We start from the raw sequence: 22,808 nt of genomic DNA, 5'->3' as shown, positions 1-22,808 counted from the left end.
TTTTGAGATGGGAATACCCCTTTAGGATTGGATTTTCAGATTGTTACGCATGAGTTCTACTTAAATGGATTTTCCAGGATCAGAATATTATGGCTACTTTCAGCTAGAAACAGCACCACACCTGTCCATGGGTAGTACTGCAGCTGATTCATTTAAGTGAATGAGGATACGTTGAATACCTCATATAACAGATATATTTTTATAATTTTGGATAATTCCTTTCAATATGCGAAAAATAAAAGATGACTCAGGTCCCTGGTTGGAATACGTAAATAGCCTTTATTGAGAGAATATGATTGGCTTCAATGCAATTTCGTAATTATTTTTTCCCATATACAAAGCTATTTCTGTAATATCATGTGACTAAACATTATAACAATGGTTTTGATGGACACCATTTTTAAAGCATTGGACGCAGTTATTTGCAGCACAGCGAAACAAAGGAGTGTGACTATTCAATGATCTCCAGGAATCCCAGACCTGCCTACTCTTACTCGGCCGCTCCGCATCGTACCAAAGCGCTTTCCCAAAAACAAAGGCCCTGTCTTTGGGGAGTCCATTAATTGTGTCCAGTTGGTCTATAATATTATAATTTCCGTCGGGGAGGGAACACTTTGTTGTACATGGGGAGTAAAAAGAATAAAATATGCTGCAACCTGCGAAAAGCCCGTCGGTCAGGAGAGTGCTGATCGGGGAAATAAGTTCGGACTCCAGCAAGCGATACTCCGCCTGTAAGTTGTGTTTTTTGTGGCTCTTTTTATATCGGAGGTGGGAAGTTACGACCATTCTTTTTCCTTTATAGATAAGATGAGCATCTACTTTGTGGTACATGGCGCTAGCGTCTTCTCCTCCCAGGGCCTCCTGCAAGACGTCATTTGTTAACCCTCGGATGCATTCATCTTCGGTGAACTTGACAAAGTAAGAATATTGATAGTTAAAGTCCCTGCAAGTAAGGAAGAGTGGAACCAGTGAGAAAGGTCACATAAATATATATATATATATATATATATATATATATATATATACATATATATATATACAGCTGTTTATTTATTTATTACTATTATTATTATTGTTGTTATTATTATTTATGATATAAATTCATATGCACTTATAGATTATAGACAAACTGTAAGGATCAGTCTATGTTTGTTTGCAAATTATTATACTACTCTTCATTAAAGGGGTACTCCACCAAAAAACCTTTTTTTTTTTTTTTTTTTAAATCAACTGTTTACAGAAAGTTAAAAATATTTTTAAACTACTTCTATTAAAAAATCTTAATCCTTCCAGTGCTATATGCTCTAAAGGAAGTTCTTTTTCTTTTTGAACTTCCTTTCTGTCTGACCACAGTTGTTACGCCGAGCGCTCCGGGTTCCTGCTCCTCCCCGGAGCGCTTGCAGTGTTCTCCTGTTCGCAGTGCCCGGTCAGACCCGCTGACCGGGAGCGCTGCGATAATGTCCCTAGCCATGATGCGATCCGCGATGCGGGACGCGCCCGCTCGCGATTCGCATCCCGGCCCGCTTACCAGACTCGTTCCCTGTCTGTGCTGTCCCGGCGCGCGCGGCCCCGCTCCCTAGGGCGTGCGCGCGCCGTCTCTCTGCGATTTAAAGGGCCAGTGCACCAATGATTGGTGCCTGGCCCAATCAGTCTAATTAGCTTCCACCTGCTCCCTGTCTATATAACCTCACTTGCCCTTCCCTTCCTTGCCGGATCTTGCTGCCATTGTGCCTGTAAAAGCGTTCTTTGTGTATCCCAAGCCAGTGTTCCTGACCTCTTGCCGTTGCCCTGACTACGATCCTTGCTGCCTGCCCTGACCTTCTGCTACGTCCGACCTTGCTCTTGCCTAATCCCTTGTACCGCGCTTATCTCAGCAGTCAGAGAGGTTGAGCCGTTGCCGGTGGATACGACCTGGTTGCTACCGCCGCTGCAAGACCATCCCGCTTTGCGGCGGGCTCTGGTGAATACCAGTAGCAACTTAGAACCAGTCTGCCAGCACGGTCCACGCCAATCCCTCTCTGACAAAGAGGATCCACCTCCAGCCAGCCGAATCCTGACAACAGTGCTCTCTGCTGACACCTCTGTCCATTTTAGGAACTGTCCCGAGCAGGGTATGTTTGCAATGGCGATTTTCTCCTACTCTGGACAGTTCCTAATATGGATAGAGGTGTCAGCAGAGAGCACTGTGGTCAGACAGAAAGTTCAAAAACAAAAGAAGTTCCTGGGGGGCACACAACAGCTGATAAGTACTGGAAGGATTAAGAATTTTTAATAGAAGTAATTTACAAATATGTTTAACTTTCTGGCAACAGTTGATTTAAACATAAATGTTTTCCAGCGGAGTACCCCTTTAATGATTCTATCGAACTCCTATGTGACTAATAATAATAATAATGATATCTCTATTTTTATATAGCACATACAGATTCCATAGCATTGTACACTGTTCACTCAACATTATGTTTTTATAGAGAGAACATACAAACTAGTTACAGATGTTGTTCTTGCTGACCACTGAGCCACCTCGATACCCACTGACTCAGGGCCAGAGATGAGCAAATGAATTTGAATACATCAAATTTGCTATGAATTAAAAAATGCTTTTTTCCTAATCTAAGAAGTGTATTATTTTGCTGGAACAAATGTATACTGGAGCAGGGACTCCTGTACAAAGACAAGTGCCCCTGCTCTGGTGTTTTCTGAACAGTAGGCTTTCAATATATGCCTGATTCTCTGTTCACATTCACTGGGCTGGGCGCAGAGCTGAAGTTAGTGTTTGCCTCGTGCTCAGGCCATAGCTTCCATGGCACCCTAGTGTAGGACACCAAGAAAATTATGAAGAGTAGCAGGGACTCATGTAATGTTAACAGGCGTCCTGGCTTCTTTACGGTATTCTCTATGCATTGCTGCTAATTATTTAGCCCAAAGAGATAAGTGTTGATGCTATACATCCCCACTTAACTCCTTCCACCCGCTGCCCTGGGTGCTTTGCAGTGTGAATCGGCAATCAAATCTGAATCCAATTTAAAGGCTGATTTGTATGAAAACTCCTGAAATAATTTTTTAAAGACTTTCTTATCATTGCGCAGGATCCTGTCACTGGTTTGCCTTTTTAATATGTTTTTTTCTGGTATGTGAAGTGACCAAAAATCAGCAATTTTGTCACTTGGCATATTATTACATTTACACCGTTCACCACGCAGGGTCATAAACATTACACTTTAATAGTTTGGACATATCAATACCAAATATATTTATTTCTTTATTTTTGTTTACATTTATAATTTATAAAATGAAAAAAAGAAAGTGATTTACATTTTTATTCGACTTATATTTTTTATATATATATATTTTTTAATTATTTATTTCCAACTTGTCTAGTGTCCATAGGGGACTATTACCAACAATCATCAGACTGCTTGTACTGTTTACTACTACACATTAGCAAAGCACTGATCAGTACAGTCGGTGCTGTGCATATTCAGTCCGCCTGAGGCAGACTGTATTACCAGAGCATTGATAGGACACAGGAGAAGGAGAAGCTGTCTAGTCGCCATTTTAACTGATCAAGACCGCTCCACTGCAATGTAGAGGTCCAGATCAGGCTCTAAACCTACCGGCACATGTTATTTCAGCATTTAGATGCTGTGATCACCATTGATCACTGCATCTAGAGCAGGGGTGGGCAATTATTTTTCCCATGCGGCCACATGAGAAACTAAAAATATTGTGGAGGGCCGGGTAGTTTTTCCCCCAGATTAGGCAGCATAGTTGTCCCCAAGATTAGGAGCATAGTTGTCCCCCAGATTAGGAGCATAGTTGTCTGCCAGATTAGGAGCATACTTGTCCCCCAGATTAGGAGCATAGTTGTCCCCCAGATTATGCAGCATAGTTGTCCCCCAGATTAGGCAGCATAGTTGTCACCCAAATAAGGCAGCATAGATGTCCCCCAGATTAGGAGCATAGTTGTTACCCAGATTAGGAGCATAGTTGTCCCCCAGATTAGGAGCATAGTTGTCCTCCAGATTAGGAGCATATTTGTCCCCCAGATTAGGAGCATAGTTGTCCTCCAGATTAGGAGCATAGTTGTCCCCCAGATTAGGAGCATAGTTGTCCTCCAGATTAGTATAATAGTTGTCCCCCAGATTAGGAGCATAGTTGTCACCCAGATTAGGTGCATAGTTGTCCTCCAGATTAGGAGCATAGTTGTCACCCAGATTAGGAGCATAGTTGTCACCCAGATTAGGAGCATAGTTGTCACCCAGATTAGGAGCATAGTTGTCCCCCAGATTAGGAGCATAGTTGTCCCCCAGATTAGGAGCATAGTTGTCACCCAGATTAGGAGCATAGTTGTCCCCCAGATTAGGAGCATAGTTGTCACCCAGATTAGGAGCATAGTTGTACCCCAGATTAGGAGCATAGTTGTCTTCCAGATTAGGAGCATAGTTGTCCCCCAGATAAGGAGCATAGTTGTCCTTCAGATTAGGAGCATAGTTGTCCTCAAGATTAGGAGCATAGTTGTCCCCCAGATTAGGAGCATAGTTGTCCCCCAGATTAGGAGCATAGTTGTCCCCCAGATTAGGCAGGATAGTAGTCCCCCAGATTAGAAGCATAGTAGTCCCCCAGATTAGGCAGGATAGTAGTCCCCCAGATTAGGAGCATAGTAGTCCCCCAGATTAGGCAGCGTAGTTGTCCCTCAGATTAGGAGCATAGTTGTCCCTCAGATTAGGAGCATAGTTGTCCCCCACATTAGGAGCATAGTTGTCCCCCAGATCAGTATAGTTGTCCCCCAGATTAGGAGCATAGTTGTCCCCCAGATCAGGAGCATAGTTGTCCCCCAGATTAGGCAGCATAGTTGTCCCCCAGATTAGGCAGCATAGTTGTCCCCCAGATTAGGCAGCATAGTTGTCCCTCAGATTAGGAGCATAGTTGTCCCTCAGATTAGGAGCATAGTTGTCCCCCAGATCAGGAGCATAGTTGTCCCCCAGATTAGGCAGCATAGTTGTCCCCCAGATTAGGCAGCATAGTTGTCCCCCAGATTAGGCAGCATAGATGTCCCCGAGATTAGGCATCATATTTGTCCCCCAGATTAGGCAGCATAGAAGTCCCCCAGATTAGGAGCATAGTTGTCACCCAAATTAGGTAGCATAGTTGCCCCCACATTAGACAGCAAAGTTGTCCCCCAGATTAGGCAGCATAGTTGTCACCCAAATTAGGCAGCATAGTTGTCATCCAAATTAGGCAGCATAGTTGTCCCCCAGATTAGGAGCATAGCTGTCCCCCAGATCAGGAGCATAGTTGTCCCCCGGATTAGGCAACATAGTTGTCCCCCAGATTAGGCAGCATAGTTGTCCCCCAGATTAAACAGCATAGTTGTCCCCCAGATTAGGCAGCATAGATGTCCCCGAGATTAGGCAGCATAGTTGTCCCCCAGATTAGGCAGCATAGTTGTCCCTCAGATTAGGAGCATAGTTGTCCCTCAGATTAGGAACATAGTTGTCCCCCAGATCAGGAGCATAGTTGTCCCCCAGATTAGGCAGCATAATTGTCACCCAAATTAGGCAGCATAGTTGTCCCCCAGATTAGGAGCATAGCTGTCCCCAGATCAGGAGCATAGTTGTCCCCCAGATTAGGCAACATAATTGTCCCCCAGATTAGGCAGCATAGTTGTACCCCAGATTAGGCAGCATAGTTGTCCCCTAGATTAGGCAGCATAGATGTCCCCGAGATTAGGCAGCATAGTTGTCCCCCAGATTAGGCAGCATAGTTGTCCCCCAGATTAGGCAGCATAGATGTCCCCCAGATTAGGCAGCATAGTTGTCCCCCAAATTAGGCAGCATAGTTGTCACCCAAATTAGGCAGCATAGTTGTCCCCCAGATTAGGCAGCATAGTTGTCCCCCAGATTAGGCAGCATAGTTGTCACCCAAATTAGGAGCATAGATGTCACCCAAATTAGGCAGCATAGTTGTCCCCCAGATTAGGAGCATAGTTGTCCCCCAGATTAGGCAGCATAGTTGTTCTCCAGATTAGGAGCATAGTTGTCCCCAGATTAGGAGCATAGTTGTCCCCCAGATTAGGAGCATAGTTGTCCCCCAGATTAGGCAGCATAGATGTCCCCCAGATTAGGCAGCATAGATGTCCCCCAGATTAATAGCATAGTTGTCCCCCAGATTAGGCAGCATAGTTGTCCCCCAGATCAGTATAGTTGTCCCCCAGATTAGGAGCATAGTTGTCCCCCTGATTAGGAGCATAGTTGTCCCCCAGATTAGGAGCATAGTTGTCCCCCAGATTAGGAGCATAGTTGTCCCCCAGATTAGGAGCATAGTTGTCCCCCAGAGTAGGCAGCATAGATGTCCCCACATTAGGCAGCATAGATGTCCCCCAGAATAGGAGCATAGTTGTCCCCCAGATTAGAAGCATAGTTGTCCCCCAGATTAGGAGCATAGTTGTCCCCCAGATTAGGAGCATAGTTGCCCCCCCAGATTAGGAGCATAGTTGTTCTCCAGATTAGGAGCATAGTTGTCCCCAGATTAGGAGCATAGTTGTCCCCCAGATTAGGAGCATAGTTGTCCCCCAGATTAGGCAGCATAGATGTCCCCCAGATTAGGCAGCATAGATGTCCCCCAGATTAGGAGCATAGTTGTCCCCCAGATTAGGAGCATAGTTGTCACCCAGATTAGGAGCATAGTTGTACCCCAGATTAGGAGCATAGTTGTCTTCCAGATTAGGAGCATAGTTGTCCCCCAGATTAGGAGCATAGTTGTCCTTCAGATTAGGAGCATAGTTGTCCTCAAGATTAGGAGCATAGTTGTCCCCCAGATTAGGAGCATAGTTGTCCCCCAGATTAGGAGCATAGTTGTCCCCCAGATTAGGCAGAATAGTAGTCCCCCAGATTAGAAGCATAGTAGTCCCCCAGATTAGGCAGGATAGTAGTCCCCCAGATTAGGAGCATAGTAGTCCCCCAGATTAGGCAGCGTAGTTGTCCCTCAGATTAGGAGCATAGTTGTCCCTCAGATTAGGAGCATAGTTGTCCCCCACATTAGGAGCATAGTTGTCCCCCAGATCAGTATAGTTGTCCCCCAGATTAGGAGCATAGTTGTCCCCCAGATCAGGAGCATAGTTGTCCCCCAGATTAGGCAGCATAGTTGTCCCCCAGATTAGGCAGCATAGTTGTCCCCCAGATTAGACAGCATAGTTGTCCCTCAGATTAGGAGCATAGTTGTCCCTCAGATTAGGAGCATAGTTGTCCCCCAGATCAGGAGCATAGTTGTCCCCCAGATTAGGCAGCATAGTTGTCCCCCAGATTAGACAGCATAGTTGTCCCCCAGATTAGGCAGCATAGATGTCCCCGAGATTAGGCATCATATTTGTCCCCCAGATTAGGCAGCATAGAAGTCCCCCAGATTAGGAGCATAGTTGTCACCCAAATTAGGTAGCATAGTTGCCCCCACATTAGACAGCAAAGTTGTCCCCCAGATTAGGCAGCATAGTTGTCACCCAAATTAGGCAGCATAGTTGTCATCCAAATTAGGCAGCATAGTTGTCCCCCAGATTAGGAGCATAGCTGTCCCCCAGATCAGGAGCATAGTTGTCCCCCGGATTAGGCAACATAGTTGTCCCCCAGATTAGGCAGCATAGTTGTCCCCCAGATTAAACAGCATAGTTGTCCCCCAGATTAGGCAGCATAGATGTCCCCGAGATTAGGCAGCATAGTTGTCCCCCAGATTAGGCAGCATAGTTGTCCCTCAGATTAGGAGCATAGTTGTCCCTCAGATTAGGAACATAGTTGTCCCCCAGATCAGGAGCATAGTTGTCCCCCAGATTAGGCAGCATAATTGTCACCCAAATTAGGCAGCATAGTTGTCCCCCAGATTAGGAGCATAGCTGTCCCCAGATCAGGAGCATAGTTGTCCCCCAGATTAGGCAACATAATTGTCCCCCAGATTAGGCAGCATAGTTGTACCCCAGATTAGGCAGCATAGTTGTCCCCTAGATTAGGCAGCATAGATGTCCCCGAGATTAGGCAGCATAGTTGTCCCCCAGATTAGGCAGCATAGTTGTCCCCCAGATTAGGCAGCATAGATGTCCCCCAGATTAGGCAGCATAGTTGTCCCCCAAATTAGGCAGCATAGTTGTCACCCAAATTAGGCAGCATAGTTGTCCCCCAGATTAGGCAGCATAGTTGTCCCCCAGATTAGGCAGCATAGTTGTCACCCAAATTAGGAGCATAGATGTCACCCAAATTAGGCAGCATAGTTGTCCCCCAGATTAGGAGCATAGTTGTCCCCCAGATTAGGCAGCATAGTTGTTCTCCAGATTAGGAGCATAGTTGTCCCCAGATTAGGAGCATAGTTGTCCCCCAGATTAGGAGCATAGTTGTCCCCCAGATTAGGCAGCATAGATGTCCCCCAGATTAGGCAGCATAGATGTCCCCCAGATTAATAGCATAGTTGTCCCCCAGATTAGGCAGCATAGTTGTCCCCCAGATCAGTATAGTTGTCCCCCAGATTAGGAGCATAGTTGTCCCCCTGATTAGGAGCATAGTTGTCCCCCAGATTAGGAGCATAGTTGTCCCCCAGATTAGGAGCATAGTTGTCCCCCAGATTAGGAGCATAGTTGTCCCCCAGAGTAGGCAGCATAGATGTCCCCACATTAGGCAGCATAGATGTCCCCCAGAATAGGAGCATAGTTGTCCCCCAGATTAGAAGCATAGTTGTCCTCCAGATTAGGAGCATAGTTGTCCCCCAGATTAGGAGCATAGTTGCCCCCCCAGATTAGGAGCATAGTTGTTCTCCAGATTAGGAGCATAGTTGTCCCCAGATTAGGAGCATAGGTGTCCCCCAGATTAGGAGCATAGTTGTCCCCCAGATTAGGCAGCATAGATGTCCCCCAGATTAGGCAGCATAGATGTCCCCCAGATTAGGAGCATAGTTGTCCCCCAGATTAGGAAGCATAGTTGTCGCCCAGATCAGTATAGTTGTCCCCCAGATTAGGAGCATAGTTGTCCCCCAGATTAGGCAGCATAGTTGTCCCTCAGATTAGGAAGCATAGCTGTCGCCCAGATCAGTATAGTTGTCCCTCAGATTTGGAGCATAGTTGTCCCCCAGATTAGGAGCATAGTTGTCCCCCAGAGTAGGCAGCATAGCTGTCCCCCACATTAGGCAGCATAGTTGTCCCCCAGATTAGGCAGCATAGTTGTCCCCCAGATTAGGCAGCATAGTTTTCACCCAAATTAGGAGCATAGATGTCACCCAAATTAGGCAGCATAGTTGTCCCCCAGATTAGGAGCATAGTTGTCCCCCAGATTAGGAGCATAGTTGTCCCCCAGATTAGGAGCATAGTTGTCCCCCAGATTAGGAGCATAGTTGCCCCCCCAGATTAGGAGCATAGTTGTTCTCCAGATTAGGAGCATAGTTGTCCCCAGTTTAGGAGCATAGTTATCCCCCAGATTAGGCAGCATAGATGTCCCCCAGATTAGGCAGCATAGATGTCCCCCAGATTAATAGCATAGTTGTCCCCCAGATTAGGCAGCATAGTTGTCCCCCAGATCAGTATAGTTGTCCCCCAGATTAGGAGCATAGTTGTCCCCCAGATTAGGCAGCATAGTTGTCCCTCAGATTAGAAGCATAGTTGTCCCCCAGATTAGGAGCATAGTTGTCCCCCAGAGTAGGCAGCATAGATGTCCCCCACATTAGGCAGCATAGATGTCCCCCAGATGAGGAGCATAGTTGTCCCCCAGATTAGGAGCATAGTTGTCCCCCAGATTAGGAGCATAGTTGTCCCCCAGATTAGGAGCATAGTTGTCCCCCAGATTAGGAGCATAGTTGTTCCCCAGAGTAGGCAGCATAGATGTCCCCCACATTAGGCAGCATAGATGTCCCCCAGAATAGGAGCATAGTTGTCCCCCAGATTAGAAGCATAGTTGTCCCCCAGATTAGGAGCATAGTTGTCCCCCAGATTAGGAGCATAGTTGCCCCCCCAGATTAGGAGCATAGTTGTTCTCCAGATTAGGAGCATAGTTGTCCCCAGATTAGGAGCAAAATTGTCCCCCAGATTAGGAGCATAGTTGTCCCTCAGATTAGGCAGCATAGATGTCCCCCAGATTAGGCAGCATAGATGTCCCCCAGATTAGGAGCATAGTTGTCCCCCAGATTAGGCAGCATAGTTGTCCCCCAGATCAGTATAGTTGTCCCCCAGATTAGGAGCATGGTTGTCCCCCAGATTAGGCAGCATAGTTGTCCCTCAGATTAGGAGCATAGTTGTCCCCCAGATTAGGAGCATAGTTGTCCCCCAGAGTAGGCAGCATAGATGTCCCCCACATTAGGCATCATAGATGTCCCCCAGATGAGGAGCATAGTTGTCCCACAGTTGTCCCCCAGATTAGGAGCATAGTTGTCCCCCAGATTAGGAGCATAGTTGTCCCCCAGATTAGGAGCATAGTTGTCCCCCAGAGTAGGCAGCATAGATGTCCCCCACATTAGGCAGCATAGATGTCCCCCAGATGAGGAGCATAGTTGTCCCCCAGATTAGGAGCATAGTTGTCCCCCAGATTAGGAGCATAGTTGTCCCCCAGATTAGGAGCATAGTTGTCCCCCAGATTAGGAGCATAGTTGTCCCCCAGAGTAGGCAGCATAGATGTCCCCCACATTAGGCAGCATAGATGTCCCCCAGAATAGGAGCATAGTTGTCCCCCAGATTAGAAGCATAGTTGTCCCCCAGATTAGGAGCATAGTTGTCCCCCAGATTAGGAGCATAGTTGCCCCCCCCAGATTAGGAGCATAGTCGTTCTCCAGATTAGGAGCATAGTTGTCCCCAGATTAGGAGCAAAATTGTCCCCCAGATTAGGAGCATAGTTGTCCCTCAGATTAGGCAGCATAGATGTCCCCAAGATTAGGCAGCATAGATGTCCCCCAGATTAGGAGCATAGTTGTCCCCCAGATTAGGCAGCATAGTTGTCCCCCAGATCAGTATAGTTGTCCCCCAGATTAGGAGCATAGTTGTCCCCCAGATTAGGCAGCATAGTTGTCCCTCAGATTAGGAGCATAGTTGTCCCCCAGATTAGGAGCATAGTTGTCCCCCAGAGTAGGCAGCATAGATGTCCCCCACATTAGGCAGCATAGATGTCCCCCAGATGAGGAGCATAGTTGTCCCCCAGATTAGGAGCACAGTTGTCCCCCAGATTAGGAGCATAGTTGTCCCCCAGATTAGGAGCATAGTTGTCCCCCAGATTAGGAGCATAGTTGTCCCCCAGAGTAGGCAGCATAGATGTCCCCCACATTAGGCAGCATAGATGTCCCCCAGATGAGGAGCATAGTTGTCCCCCAGATTAGGAGCATAGTTGTCCCCCAGATTAGGAGCATAGTTGTCCCCCAGATTAGGAGCATAGTTGTCCCCCAGATTAGGAGCATAGTTGTCCCCCAGAGTAGGCAGCATAGATGTCCCCCACATTAGGCAGCATAGATGTCCCCCAGAATAGGAGCATAGTTGTCCCCCAGATTAGAAGCATAGTTGTCCCCCAGATTAGGAGCATAGTTGTCCCCCAGATTAGGAGCATAGTTGCCCCCCCAGATTAGGAGCATAGTTGTTCTCCAGATTAGGAGCATAGTTGTCCCCAGATTAGGAGCAAAGTTGTCCCCCAGATTAGGAGCATAGTTGTCCTCCAGATTAGGCAGCATAGATGTCCCCCAGATTAGGCAGCATAGATGTCCCCCAGATTAGGAGCATAGTTGTCCCCCAGATTAGGCAGCATAGTTGTCCCCCAGATCAGTATAGTTGTCCCCCAGATTAGGAGCATAGTTGTCCCCCAGATTAGGCAGCATAGTTGTCCCTCAGATTAGGAGCATAGTTGTCCCCCAGATTAGGAGCATAGTTGTCCCCCAGAGTAGGCAGCATAGATGTCCCCCACATTAGGCAGCATAGATGTCCCCCAGATGAGGAGCATAGTTGTCCCCCAGATTAGGAGCATAGTTGTCCCCCAGATTAGGAGCATAGTTGTCCCCCAGATTAGGAGCATAGTTGTCCCCCAGATTAGGAGCATAGTTGTCCCCCAGATTAGGAGCATAGTTGTCCCCCAGATTAGTATAGTTGCCCCCCAGATTAGTATAGTTGCCCCCCAGATAAAGCAGCATAGTGTCCCCCCAGATAAAGCAGCATAGTTGTCCCCAGACTAGGAGCATAGTTGTCCCCCAGATTAGTATAGTTGCCCCCCAAGATTAGTATAGTTGCCCCCCAGATAAAGCAGCACAGTTGCCCCCCAGATAAAGCAGCATAGTTGCCCCCCAGATTAGTATAGTTGCCCCCCGATAAGGCAGCATAGTTGTTCCCCAAGATTAGTTGTCCCCCACATTAGGCAGCTCCCCCCCCCCCCCAACAGACAGAGACACAGACACATATAAACACAGACACTCACCCGCCCTGCGCAGCAGAGGGAGACAGGATACAAGGCCTCTCCTCCTCTCCCCTCCCTGCTCTGCCTATGAAGGGTTGTAAGACTGCGGGGGAGGGGTAGACAGGAGACAGGAGGTGCACGCCCCCTCCCCTCCCCAGCACTGTACAATCTCTTCCTGTCATCGCACGGAGCTCTCCCTGTCACAGGCTGGTGGTGACTCAGACCTGTGCATTGTACGGCCGACAGTCAGCGGGGGCCGGTCAGAGCCAATCAAAGGTCCGTATGTGGCCCGCGGGCCGTACAATGCCCAGGTCTGATCTAGAGGGTTAAATGCCTGACATCATTGTGATAGCAGCCGGTACTAACCGGTTATAAAGAACACTCAGCTTGTGATCACGCTTTATACACCCTGAACATGTAAAGACTGTGCATATATACCATATCTTATTGAGGAACTAAGAGAGTCGTACAGCATGAACTCAAAAGTAAATTAGTAGCAGCTGAGTGAATGTTCACTTGTTCAAAATAAAGTGCACGGTCAATAGATATGATAAAAATACATCACAATGTAAAAATTGGAGCGGGTGTCCCCCCCGAATCAGGTCCCAAATTTATGTTGTGTACTACAATAAAGTATTGATGAGATAGCATTACTGTGTGCCTTAAAGGGGTACTCCGTCCCCAAGACATCGTATCCCCTATCCAAAGGATAGGGGATAAGATGTCTGATCGCGGGGGTCCCGCCGCTGGGGACCTCCGCAATCTATTATGCAGCACCCACCTGTAAATACTGCCGGAAGCACTGGAGGCTCTCAGTGTTATGTCTACCGACCACAGGGAGGGAGTATCGTAACATCACGACTCCGCCCACTTTGAAAACGTCACGCCCGCCCCCTCAATGCAAGTCTATGGGAGGGGGCGTGACGGCTGTCACGCCCCCTCCCATAGACGTGCATTGAGGGGACGGAGTATTGTGACGTCACGACTCCGCCCCGGTGACACCCCGCCCCCTCAATGCAAGTCTATGGGAGGGAGCGACTTGCATTGAGGGGGCAGGCCTGACATCACCCGTGGGCGGAGTCGTGATGTCACAATACTCCGTCCCCGTGGTCGGGAGGCATAACACGGAGAGACTCCAACGCTTTCGGCAGTACTTACAGGTGGATGCTGCATGCTAGATTGTGGGGGTCCCCAGCGGCGGGACCCCCGCGATCAGACATCTTATTCCCTATCCTTTGGATAAGGGATAAGATGTCTTGGGGCCAGAGTACCCCTTTAATGTGTGCTTTTGCTTTTCTATGTTACTTTTGTGTTTAGGATACTAGCACTGGTAGCACCCTTATGGATATTACTGGTTGAACCCACTATTTTTGTTTTTTGGCACAGCATGAACTGTCACTAAAATAGAGGATGTATGTAAATTTGTCCAGAGTAAAGTGATTATTTTGGATGCCTTCTATCTACGGGCAAATAATTGATTAATTATATGTATTTTTTCTTCTGTTGGATATTTGAGCATAATAGTTTGCATTGTACATCGGATCAGATATGTTGTGGTCATGTTTGGTCTTAGATGTGACCACATGGACAATTGTAGGAACGAGACATTGTGATGCTAAGGTAGAGAACCCAATGTTGCTAGATGTAGATTAAAGGGCCAGACATGTACTCACTTAGTGAAGTGCTGCTGGATGTAGTCTGTCACTCTTGCCACTTTTTCCTCAGTTAGCAGCGGAGTCACGGTCATTATACAGCTCCAGATACAGAGCGCGGCCAGGATCATGTGTCTCATCCTCGTCTGTAACTACAAGAATAGATAAACATACATGGGAGCCGAATATATCTGCTTCATATAGTGACGCCTGATACAGTGAGTAGTGGTGGGAATGTAGTGGAGAGAGTACAAGAACCTGGTGTAAATGGTGTCCTCTGGAGAAGAGTCTTAAAGAAGTAAATGTGACCTGCAGTCCTATGTAACACCACAGATAACAGTGATAACTCTCTGAGTACAGATAATGTAGTAGATGTGACCTGCAGTCCTATGTAACACCACATATAACAGTGATAACTCTCTGAGTACAGATAATGTATAGATGTGACCTGCAGTCCTATGTAACACCACAGATAACACAGTGATAACTCTCTGAGTACAGATAATGTATAGATGAGACCTGCAGTCCTATGTAACACCACAGATAACACAGTGATAACTCTCTGAGTACAGATAATGTATAGATGTGACCTGCAGTCCTATGTAACACCACAGATAACACAGTGATAACTCTCTGAGTACAGATAATGTATAGATGTGACCTGCAGTCCTATGTAACACCACAGATAACAGTGATAACTCTCTGAGTACAGATAATGTATAATTGTGACCTGCAGTCCTATGTAACACCACAGATAACAGTGATAACTCTCTGAGTACAGATAATGTATAGATGTGACCTGCAGTCCTATGTAACACCACAGATAACACAGTGATAACTCTCTGAGTACAGATAATGTGTAGATGTGACCTGCAGTCCTATGTAACACCACAGATAACAGTGATAACTCTCTGAGTACAGATAATGTATAGATGTGACCTGCAGTCCTATGTAACACCACAGATAACACAGTGATAACTCTGAGTACAGATAATGTATAGATGTGACCTGCAGTCCTATGTAACACCACAGATAACAGTGATAACTCTCTGAGTACAGATACTGTATAGATGTGACCTGCAGTCCTATGTAACACCACAGATAACAGTGATAACTCTCTGAGTACAGATACTGTATAGATGTGACCTGCAGTCCTATGTAACACCACAGATAACAATGATAACTCTCTGAGTACAGATACTGTATAGATGTGACCTGCAGTCCTATGTAACACCACAGATAACAGTGATATCTCTCTGAGTACAGATAATGTAGTAGATGTGACCTGCAGTCCTATGTAACACCACAGATAACAGTGATAACTCTCTGAGTACAGATAATGTATAGATGTGACCTGCAGTCCTATGTAACACCACAGATAACAGTGATAACTCTCTGAGTACAGATAATGTAGTAGATGTGACCTGCAGTCCTATGTAACACCACAGATAACAGTGATAACTCTCTGAGTACAGATAATGTATAGATGTGACCTGCAGTCCTATGTAACACCACAGATAACAGTGATAACTCTCTGAGTACAGATAATGTAGTAGATGTGACCTGCAGTCCTATGTAACACCACAGATAACACAATGATAACTCTCTGAATACAGATAATGTATAGATGTGACCTGCAGTCCTATGTAACACCACAGATAACACAGTGATAACTCTCTGAGTACAGATAATGTATAGATGTGACCTGCAGTCCTATGTAACACCACAGATAACACAGTGATAACTCTCTGAGTACAGATAATGTATAGATGTGACCTGCAGTCCTATGTAACACCACAGATAACACAGTGATAACTCTCTGAGTACAGATAATGTATAGATGTGACCTGCAGTCCTATGTAACACCACAGATAACAGTGATAACTCTCTGAGTACAGATAATGTAGTAGCATTGACTCTACTGTAGTATAATAACTATTAAGGTCACATGATCCATACTGCACCTGTGATGTCTTTGGGGGTCTCTGGAGGCTTCTCAGTGATGTCTTTGGGGTCTCTGGAGGCTCCTCAGTGATGTTTTTTGGGGTCTCTGAAGGCTCCTCAGTGATGTCTTTGGGGTCTCTTGAGGCTCCTAAGTGATGTCTTTGGGGGTCTCTGAAGGCTCCTCAGTGATGTCTTTGGGGTCTCTGGAGGCTCCTCAGTGATGTCTTTGGGGGTCTCTGAAGGCTCCTCAGTGATGTCTTTGGGGTCTCTGGAGGCTCCTCAGTGATGTCTTTGGGGGTCTCTGAAGACTCCTCAGTGTTGTCTTTGGGGGTCTCTGGAGGCTCCTCCGTGATGTCTTTGGGGTCTCTGGAGGCTCCTCAGTGATGTCTTTGGGGTCTCTGGAGGCTCCTCAGTGATGTCTTTGGGGGTCTCTGGAGGCTCCTCAGTGATGTCTTTGGGGGTCTCTGGAGGCTCCTCAGTGTTGTCTTTGGGGTCTCTGGAAGCTCCTCAGGGATGTCTTTGGGGGTCTCTGAATTCTCCTCAGTGTTGTCTTTGGGGTCTCTGGAGGCTCCTCAGTGATGTCTTTGGGGGGTCTCTGGAGGCTTCTCAGTGATGTCTTTGGGGTCTCTGGAGGCTCCTCAGTGATGTCTTTGGGGGGTCTCTGGAGGCTCCTCAGTGATGTCTTTGGGGGGTCTCTGGAGGCTCCTCAGTGTTGTCTTTGGGGTCTCTGGAAGCTCCTCAGTGATGTCTTTGGGGGTCTCTGAATTCTCCTCAGTGTTGTCTTTGGGGTCTCTGGAGGCTCCTCAGTGATGTCTTTGGGGTCTCTGGAGGCTCCTCAGTGATGTCTGTGCTCGGGGTGTTGTGTGGAGCTCGGGGGCTGCAGGGTTTATATCCTCAGGACTGAGGTGTGGACTCTCTTAGTGATTGGTCTCTCACATACAAAACACAATGATGAAATAACTCTATAGAATAGACAATTCTTAGGAAGTTTTATGATCTACAAATGTTACAAACCCTCCCCAGGCTTCTCCCCATTGTGGTCGCGGCTGTATTTATATCTTATGCCGCCCTCAGCATTTATACTTGTTGATCTTTTCCTGTAGACAGTAGTGGTAATGTATCCATGTGGTTACTGATCAGATACAAACAGGCAGAACAAGAATGACATTTAGTGACTACAGGTGACATCTCTGAATAGAGGCCATCACTTTCCCTGTCTTTTGGACCCAGGCAGTGATGATCACCTCTATTGGTGACATCTTTGGCCCCTCAGTCCTGCAGCTCATCAATCTGTGGTTGAGTCTCTGTGTCTCCTCCACAGAGAACAAGACACGCTTAACTCTAAGGAAGAGATTCAATTCTTGATCTGCTTTCTACCCTTTATATGGAGCTGAGAAATGTGCAAGTGTGCGCCAAAACTAATCACCCCCTTATAAGTTTTAGATCGGTGGGGATCCGACAACTGGGGCCCCACGGGATCTCCTTTACAGAACCCCGGCTCTCCCCAGAGCATCGCATCACCACCCTTACCCGAAGCAGGGTCCGCCACACCTCTTCCATATCTCTCTATGGGAGAGCCTGAAGATAGCTGAATGGCTCTCCCATAGAGATTTTTGCAGGGAGCATGGAAGCCCCCGCTTCGGACGGGGATCGTGACGTGCCACTGCAGGGAGAGCCGGGGCTCCATACAGGAGCTCACTGGGAGCTGGGGCCCCTGGGATCTCCTTTACAGAGCCCTGGTTCCACCCGGAGTGGCACTTTATGACCCTCCACCGAAGCGGGGGCCCTCACCCCCCTTCCATATATCTCTATGGGAGAGCACAAAGATAGCTGAATGGCTCTCCCATAGAGATTTATGCTTCGGGCAGGGGTTGTGATGTGTTGCTCCAGGGAGAGCCGGGACTCCGTACTGGAGATCGGTCAGACCCCCCCCACGTTCTTAAACTCATCCTCTACCCAGCAGTGAGGGAATCAGTTTCTCTGTAATTTTAAATATGAGACATCTCCTTTAAGTCTTATCGTCTCTGTAGAAACTGTACAGAAACACAAGCAACAACAGCACCTCCATCAAAGACCTGTTCTTTCCAACCCCCAAATTATCCCCAGCAGAAAGTTAAATGTTACTTTGGACACAGACTTTTTCATTTATTTATTTATTTATTTATTTATTTATGTTAACGGCTTTATTTTTGCATTTTCAAATTTTCAAACTTAAAAAGCAAATGTTGTAAAAAGTAATCAATTAGAAATAATCGGCATTTTTCCACTGCATAGTGTTTATAACTATGGTCTTTAAATTTCCACATGGATACAGGCTAATGTATAACAGTGCTATCTGATCGCATGCTTTATGAAGAGCAAAACAATTTTTAGTGGCATTAACTTTGACGCGAAACACAGAACATGCGGTGCTATGAGTACAAGTCACATTTTACCTTGGACACAGGCTGATGTATAAAGGTGCATCTCTCTCTTTCTCTCTCTCTCTCTCTCTCTCTCTCTAGGATTTCCTTCTTTGGCTGCTTCATACTGTCTGCTGATCATCAATGTGAGACTGTCACTCATCCCTCTAGTTCTTCAAGATTGCCTTAATAAAGAAAGGGCTGAATGGAAGGAATTATTGGGAAGCCCACTAGACCGACACCTAATACTATATGACCCTTCTTCCCATCAGTAACATGCTAGCTGCCATTTAGCAAATTGTAATTAGAAAGTAATCAAAACCACTGTATATATGTCATAAACTTACCTGTCCTGGCTTTTTGTTGCCCCCAACGCTGCCTGGCAGAGGATGTGTCTCTACTCAACAACTGAATCTCAAACAGGATCAAAAACACTTGCCACCCTGGGATACCAGCCTATGTTATGTAAGTTTTAAGTATCTATACTTGTTAACTCTAATTGAGGAAATGCAAAAGCAGCAGACCTATGGAAGGTTTTATGTTCATGTCCTTCATATTTTGCTGATTACTGTCATGTTATGTTATTATGAAAAACAAAAATAAAGATTTGAAAAAAAAAACACTTCCCAACCTCTCAGATGTGACCATATTAGAGCAAAAGAAGAAGTTTATTGAGGTAAACTGTATAATGGAAAGGGAGTTCCATGCTGTAGTGCCATGTTGGGCCTCCTCTAGCCTGGATGACATATAGTTGGGCATTGAGGCATACAGGCTCAATATGGCATCTTGCGGTACATTTGCCCACAGAAGTTGCAGATATAGATCCTGCACACTTGTAGGTTGCTGAAGCTGTGTCCCAGCTGGTCCTATATTTGCTCAATTGACAATATATCTGGTGACTGGGTAGATGAAGGATGTGCTCCATTCTGGCACAGACATTTCTAAAAAAAATATTTTTTAATTGTGGGGGCACATTATCCTGCTAAAAAATCGGAAGCCATGACAGATGACACCTGTGGCCTCAGGACTTATCATTGAGCTGTTAATGCCCCTCATATTGTCATGCATTTTGGACACTTAAAAAAATGAAACACTATGTTTATTAGGCTTCATAGCATAAGAGCATGATATCGGCCATTTTGCGTATAATCAAAGTAGGCCAATTTCTGAAGTTTCATCTTCTCTGCATCTATAAATGCCAGTCTGGGAGTAGAATACTTCTTATCTCTTGATATTTATGGTGTTTAGACAAGAGACTGATAAGGGGTCTGGTTACATTCTCTAAAACATTCACACCTCTGTGAAAGAGACCTACATCAAACTCTTTACCTCTCTAATAAATTCAAATGTCAAATTGGAGACTCTATGTCTATGAGAATCCAGGGTTTGATTACTTATAGATGTCAAAAGTAATCCCTGTTGTTAATTATTGCTCCACATTTCAAAGTGTGGAATGTTGGTTTAAGACCAATTATTGACAAGTTAACCCTTAATGGTAATGATGCTAATTGCTTATGCAATAACAACCCCTAGTGGATGGGTAGGGGACATTACACTGACAGGAAAGGCATTATGGGTGACATGCTCAATGCATTCTGGGTAGTATAGTCATTACCATATGTACACGCCCAACCTACATTCATTGGGGAATTCCAATTTAGGAGGGTGTGTCTAACTAATTAAAAAGTCTGGTAAACCAGATGTTAGGGGCTGAGCTGATACTGAAGACTGAATACTGAAGTCTGAACTGCTCTAATTGCTCTGAACTGAACTACTCTAACTGGAGAACAAAGACAAAGGAAAGAGGTCCACAAGATTGAAGCCATGATAGATTCCTGCAAGCCAGACTGATTACACGGTACCGACCCAATGGCTGTCCCTGACGATGAGATGGACAGTTCAGTGTTCCTCAGAGCAGAAGTAAGGTTCTTACAAAGTTTTGGTAAGAGACAAAAAATTGTATTCCATTTAATTAAGACTAATTGGGAAAATGTGGATGGAATCATACCATCTAGATTGGCGACTAAATTAATGAAATTAAAAAATTAATTATCTTGATATTGAGATTATAGTTTTAGGATATTGTGAGGCTTCATTCTACCTGCAGAAGAATCAAGACTCATAATCTATCAAAGCATTAAATAATTGCTTAAATATTGATATAATTCCTACTCGCCAAGCTAGGTGTTAAATATTTCCCACACAGGAAACTTGTTTCAAGTTCTTGCTCCTAAAATATAGAGCAAGATCATATATCTCTGCCAATTGTCTAAATGTCTTACCAAGATAATGTATAGAGAAATAGTCCAGAATGGGGGGGGGGGGAAGTAGATTATAATTCTTCCATATTTATATTTTAGATGGATTTCCCCATTCATGGAGTCATGTGATTTGTAGTGGTTAGAAGGGTGCAGAGTTTATTTTGCATTCCATATTGATGTCTAATGATTAAATATTGCTTACCTTAATATCATGAGGTTCCTCTGAATAGAGTGATATGTAACCTTTTTCTTATATGATATTCTAACCTAGTAGCTTTTTTTATTGTAACAAGTTACTTACTACCCACATGTATTGTTCTACTAAATGTAGCCAATTAATCTTATACTGTTTACTAATATTTAATTGATATTACCGTATTTATCGGCGTATAACACGCACTTTTTAGGCTAAAATTTTTAGCCTAAAGTCTGTGTGCGTGTTATACGCCGATACACCCCCAGGAAAGGCAGGGGGAGAGAGGCCGTCGCTGCCCGCTTCTCTCCCCCTGCCTTTCCTGGGGTCTAGAGCGCTGCTGTCGGCCCTTTTCACCCCCTGGTTATCGGCGCCGCTGCCCGTTCTGTCCCCCTGACTATCGGTGCCGGCGCCGATATCCAGGGGGAGAGAAGGGGCAGCGGCACCCATTGCCGGCGCCGCTGCCCCGTTGCCTCCCCCCATCTCCGGTGGCATAATTACCTGAGTCCGGTCCGCGCTGCTCCAGGCCTCCGTCGTGCGTCCCCGGCATCATTGCTATGCGCTGAACGGCGCGGCGCATGACGTCAGAGCGCCGCGCCGTGCATAGCAACGACGCTGGGGACGCACGACAGAGGCCTGGAGCAGCGCGGACCAGACTCAGGTAATTATGCCACCGGGGATGGGGGAGGCAACGGGGCAGCGGCGCCGGCACCGATAGTCAGGGGGACAGAACGGGCAGCGGCGCCGATAACCAGGGGGTGAAAAGGGCCGACAGCAGCGCTCTAGACCCCAGGAAAGGCAGGGGGAGAGAAGCGGGCAGCGACGGCCTCTCTCCCCCTGCCTTTCCTGGGGGTATATCGGGGTATACACGCGCACACATGCACCCTCATTTTTTCATGGATATTTGGGTAAAAAACTTTTTTTACCCAAATATCCTTGGTAAAATGAGGGTGCGTGTTATAGGCCGGTGCGTGGTATACCCCGATAAATACGGTAATTTGCATATATCATTGTGTTTGTTACTCATTTATGTTTATAATCTTATAACCAATAAACCTGCATACTTTATAATACCTGTGTATTATTGTATATTGCAAAACTACATCCTTAAGTGTTAATGTCCTCCCGTCATAAAAAGAACTTGTTAATATCTGAGGAAATAGTCGGACTCAGATGTGAATTGTATTGATTAGTTTTGTCTACAATTCACCAGGTCATAATTTTGATATTTTAAATAGTTTTCATAATTTTCCATTTTTCATAATTAATAATTTTTATGACCATAATTCATAATTGAGTTATTACCGCACAACAATATTACTACTAGGGGTGACTGACTGTCATATGCAAGTAAAGCAAAGAGAAAAACAGGCGCTCCCTTGTGAAGAACCAACGGATCACAGGTGTGTGGGAGGGGGAGGGAAAAGTAAGGCTCACCCTGCCAGGTTGTGCGTACTCCCACACAACCAAGATGTGCGTTTGGTATGATGATCTCGGTCTGCAGCCTTCCCAGAGATGGCGTAGAGATGTGAGGTGAACTTCAGAAACAATGGGAATATCGGCGCTGACCAAGGAGAGGACAATAGAGCCAGGTGTGTAGCGAACAGATTTAATCCAATGCGACGCGTTTCACCGCGCTTGCGCGGTTTCATCAGGCAACTTCACCTCACAACTCTATGTCATATGCAAGGGCTCCCAGTATGATCATACCTGCAGTTGGGGCAGTGAGTATCTCCATGCAAAAGTCCTAGGCCAATGAGGACACAGCACAGGGGTGGGGTTAAGAGGCTAATAAAGCCCCATGTCTTGCATTGCAGCCACCATTTTGGGGAGAAAAAGCTGAGACAGGGCAAGCACTACTGATCCCAGACAGCTGTCACAAATCTAATAGAATTCCAGGCAAGCCGAGCAAAGCATCAGTGGGCTGACCTCAGACAGTGATCTCCTGTCATCTCCAGTGCTGTGTA

At 46.0% G+C, this 22,808-nt stretch overlaps 1 protein-coding gene across 1 annotated transcript; it reads right to left on the bottom strand.

The window, feature by feature from the left end:
* Positions 1-259: 259 nt before the first annotated feature.
* Positions 260-16,016, bottom strand: LOC130360489 (uncharacterized). Its single transcript, XM_056562980.1, has 3 exons — positions 16,006-16,016; positions 14,063-14,193; positions 260-943 (listed from the first exon to the last, which is right to left on the bottom strand). Exons 2-3 carry the CDS (start codon positions 14,179-14,181, stop codon positions 364-366), a joined length of 699 nt encoding a protein of 232 aa, XP_056418955.1. The 5' UTR covers positions 14,182-14,193; positions 16,006-16,016; the 3' UTR covers positions 260-363.
* Positions 16,017-22,808: the final 6,792 nt, after the last annotated feature.

This window comes from Hyla sarda, chromosome 3 (genome assembly GCF_029499605.1).
Source record: "Hyla sarda isolate aHylSar1 chromosome 3, aHylSar1.hap1, whole genome shotgun sequence".
Classification (NCBI taxonomy): Eukaryota; Metazoa; Chordata; class Amphibia; order Anura; family Hylidae; genus Hyla; species Hyla sarda.
The sequence above is the reverse complement of the archived record's forward strand: the minus strand, read 5'-3'. Positions and strand labels throughout refer to the sequence as shown.

What these genes read in the sequence shown, in the direction of transcription:
- LOC130360489 (XM_056562980.1), bottom strand. Translation starts at nt 14,181, where the DNA reads ATGAGACACATGATCCTGGCCGCGCTCTGTATCTGGAGCTGTATAATG. An exon ending in ATCCAGCAGCACTTCACTAA is followed by an intron (nt 944 to 14,062) that starts GTGAGTACATGT and finishes CCTTACTTGCAG; the next exon opens with GGACTTTAACTATCAATATT.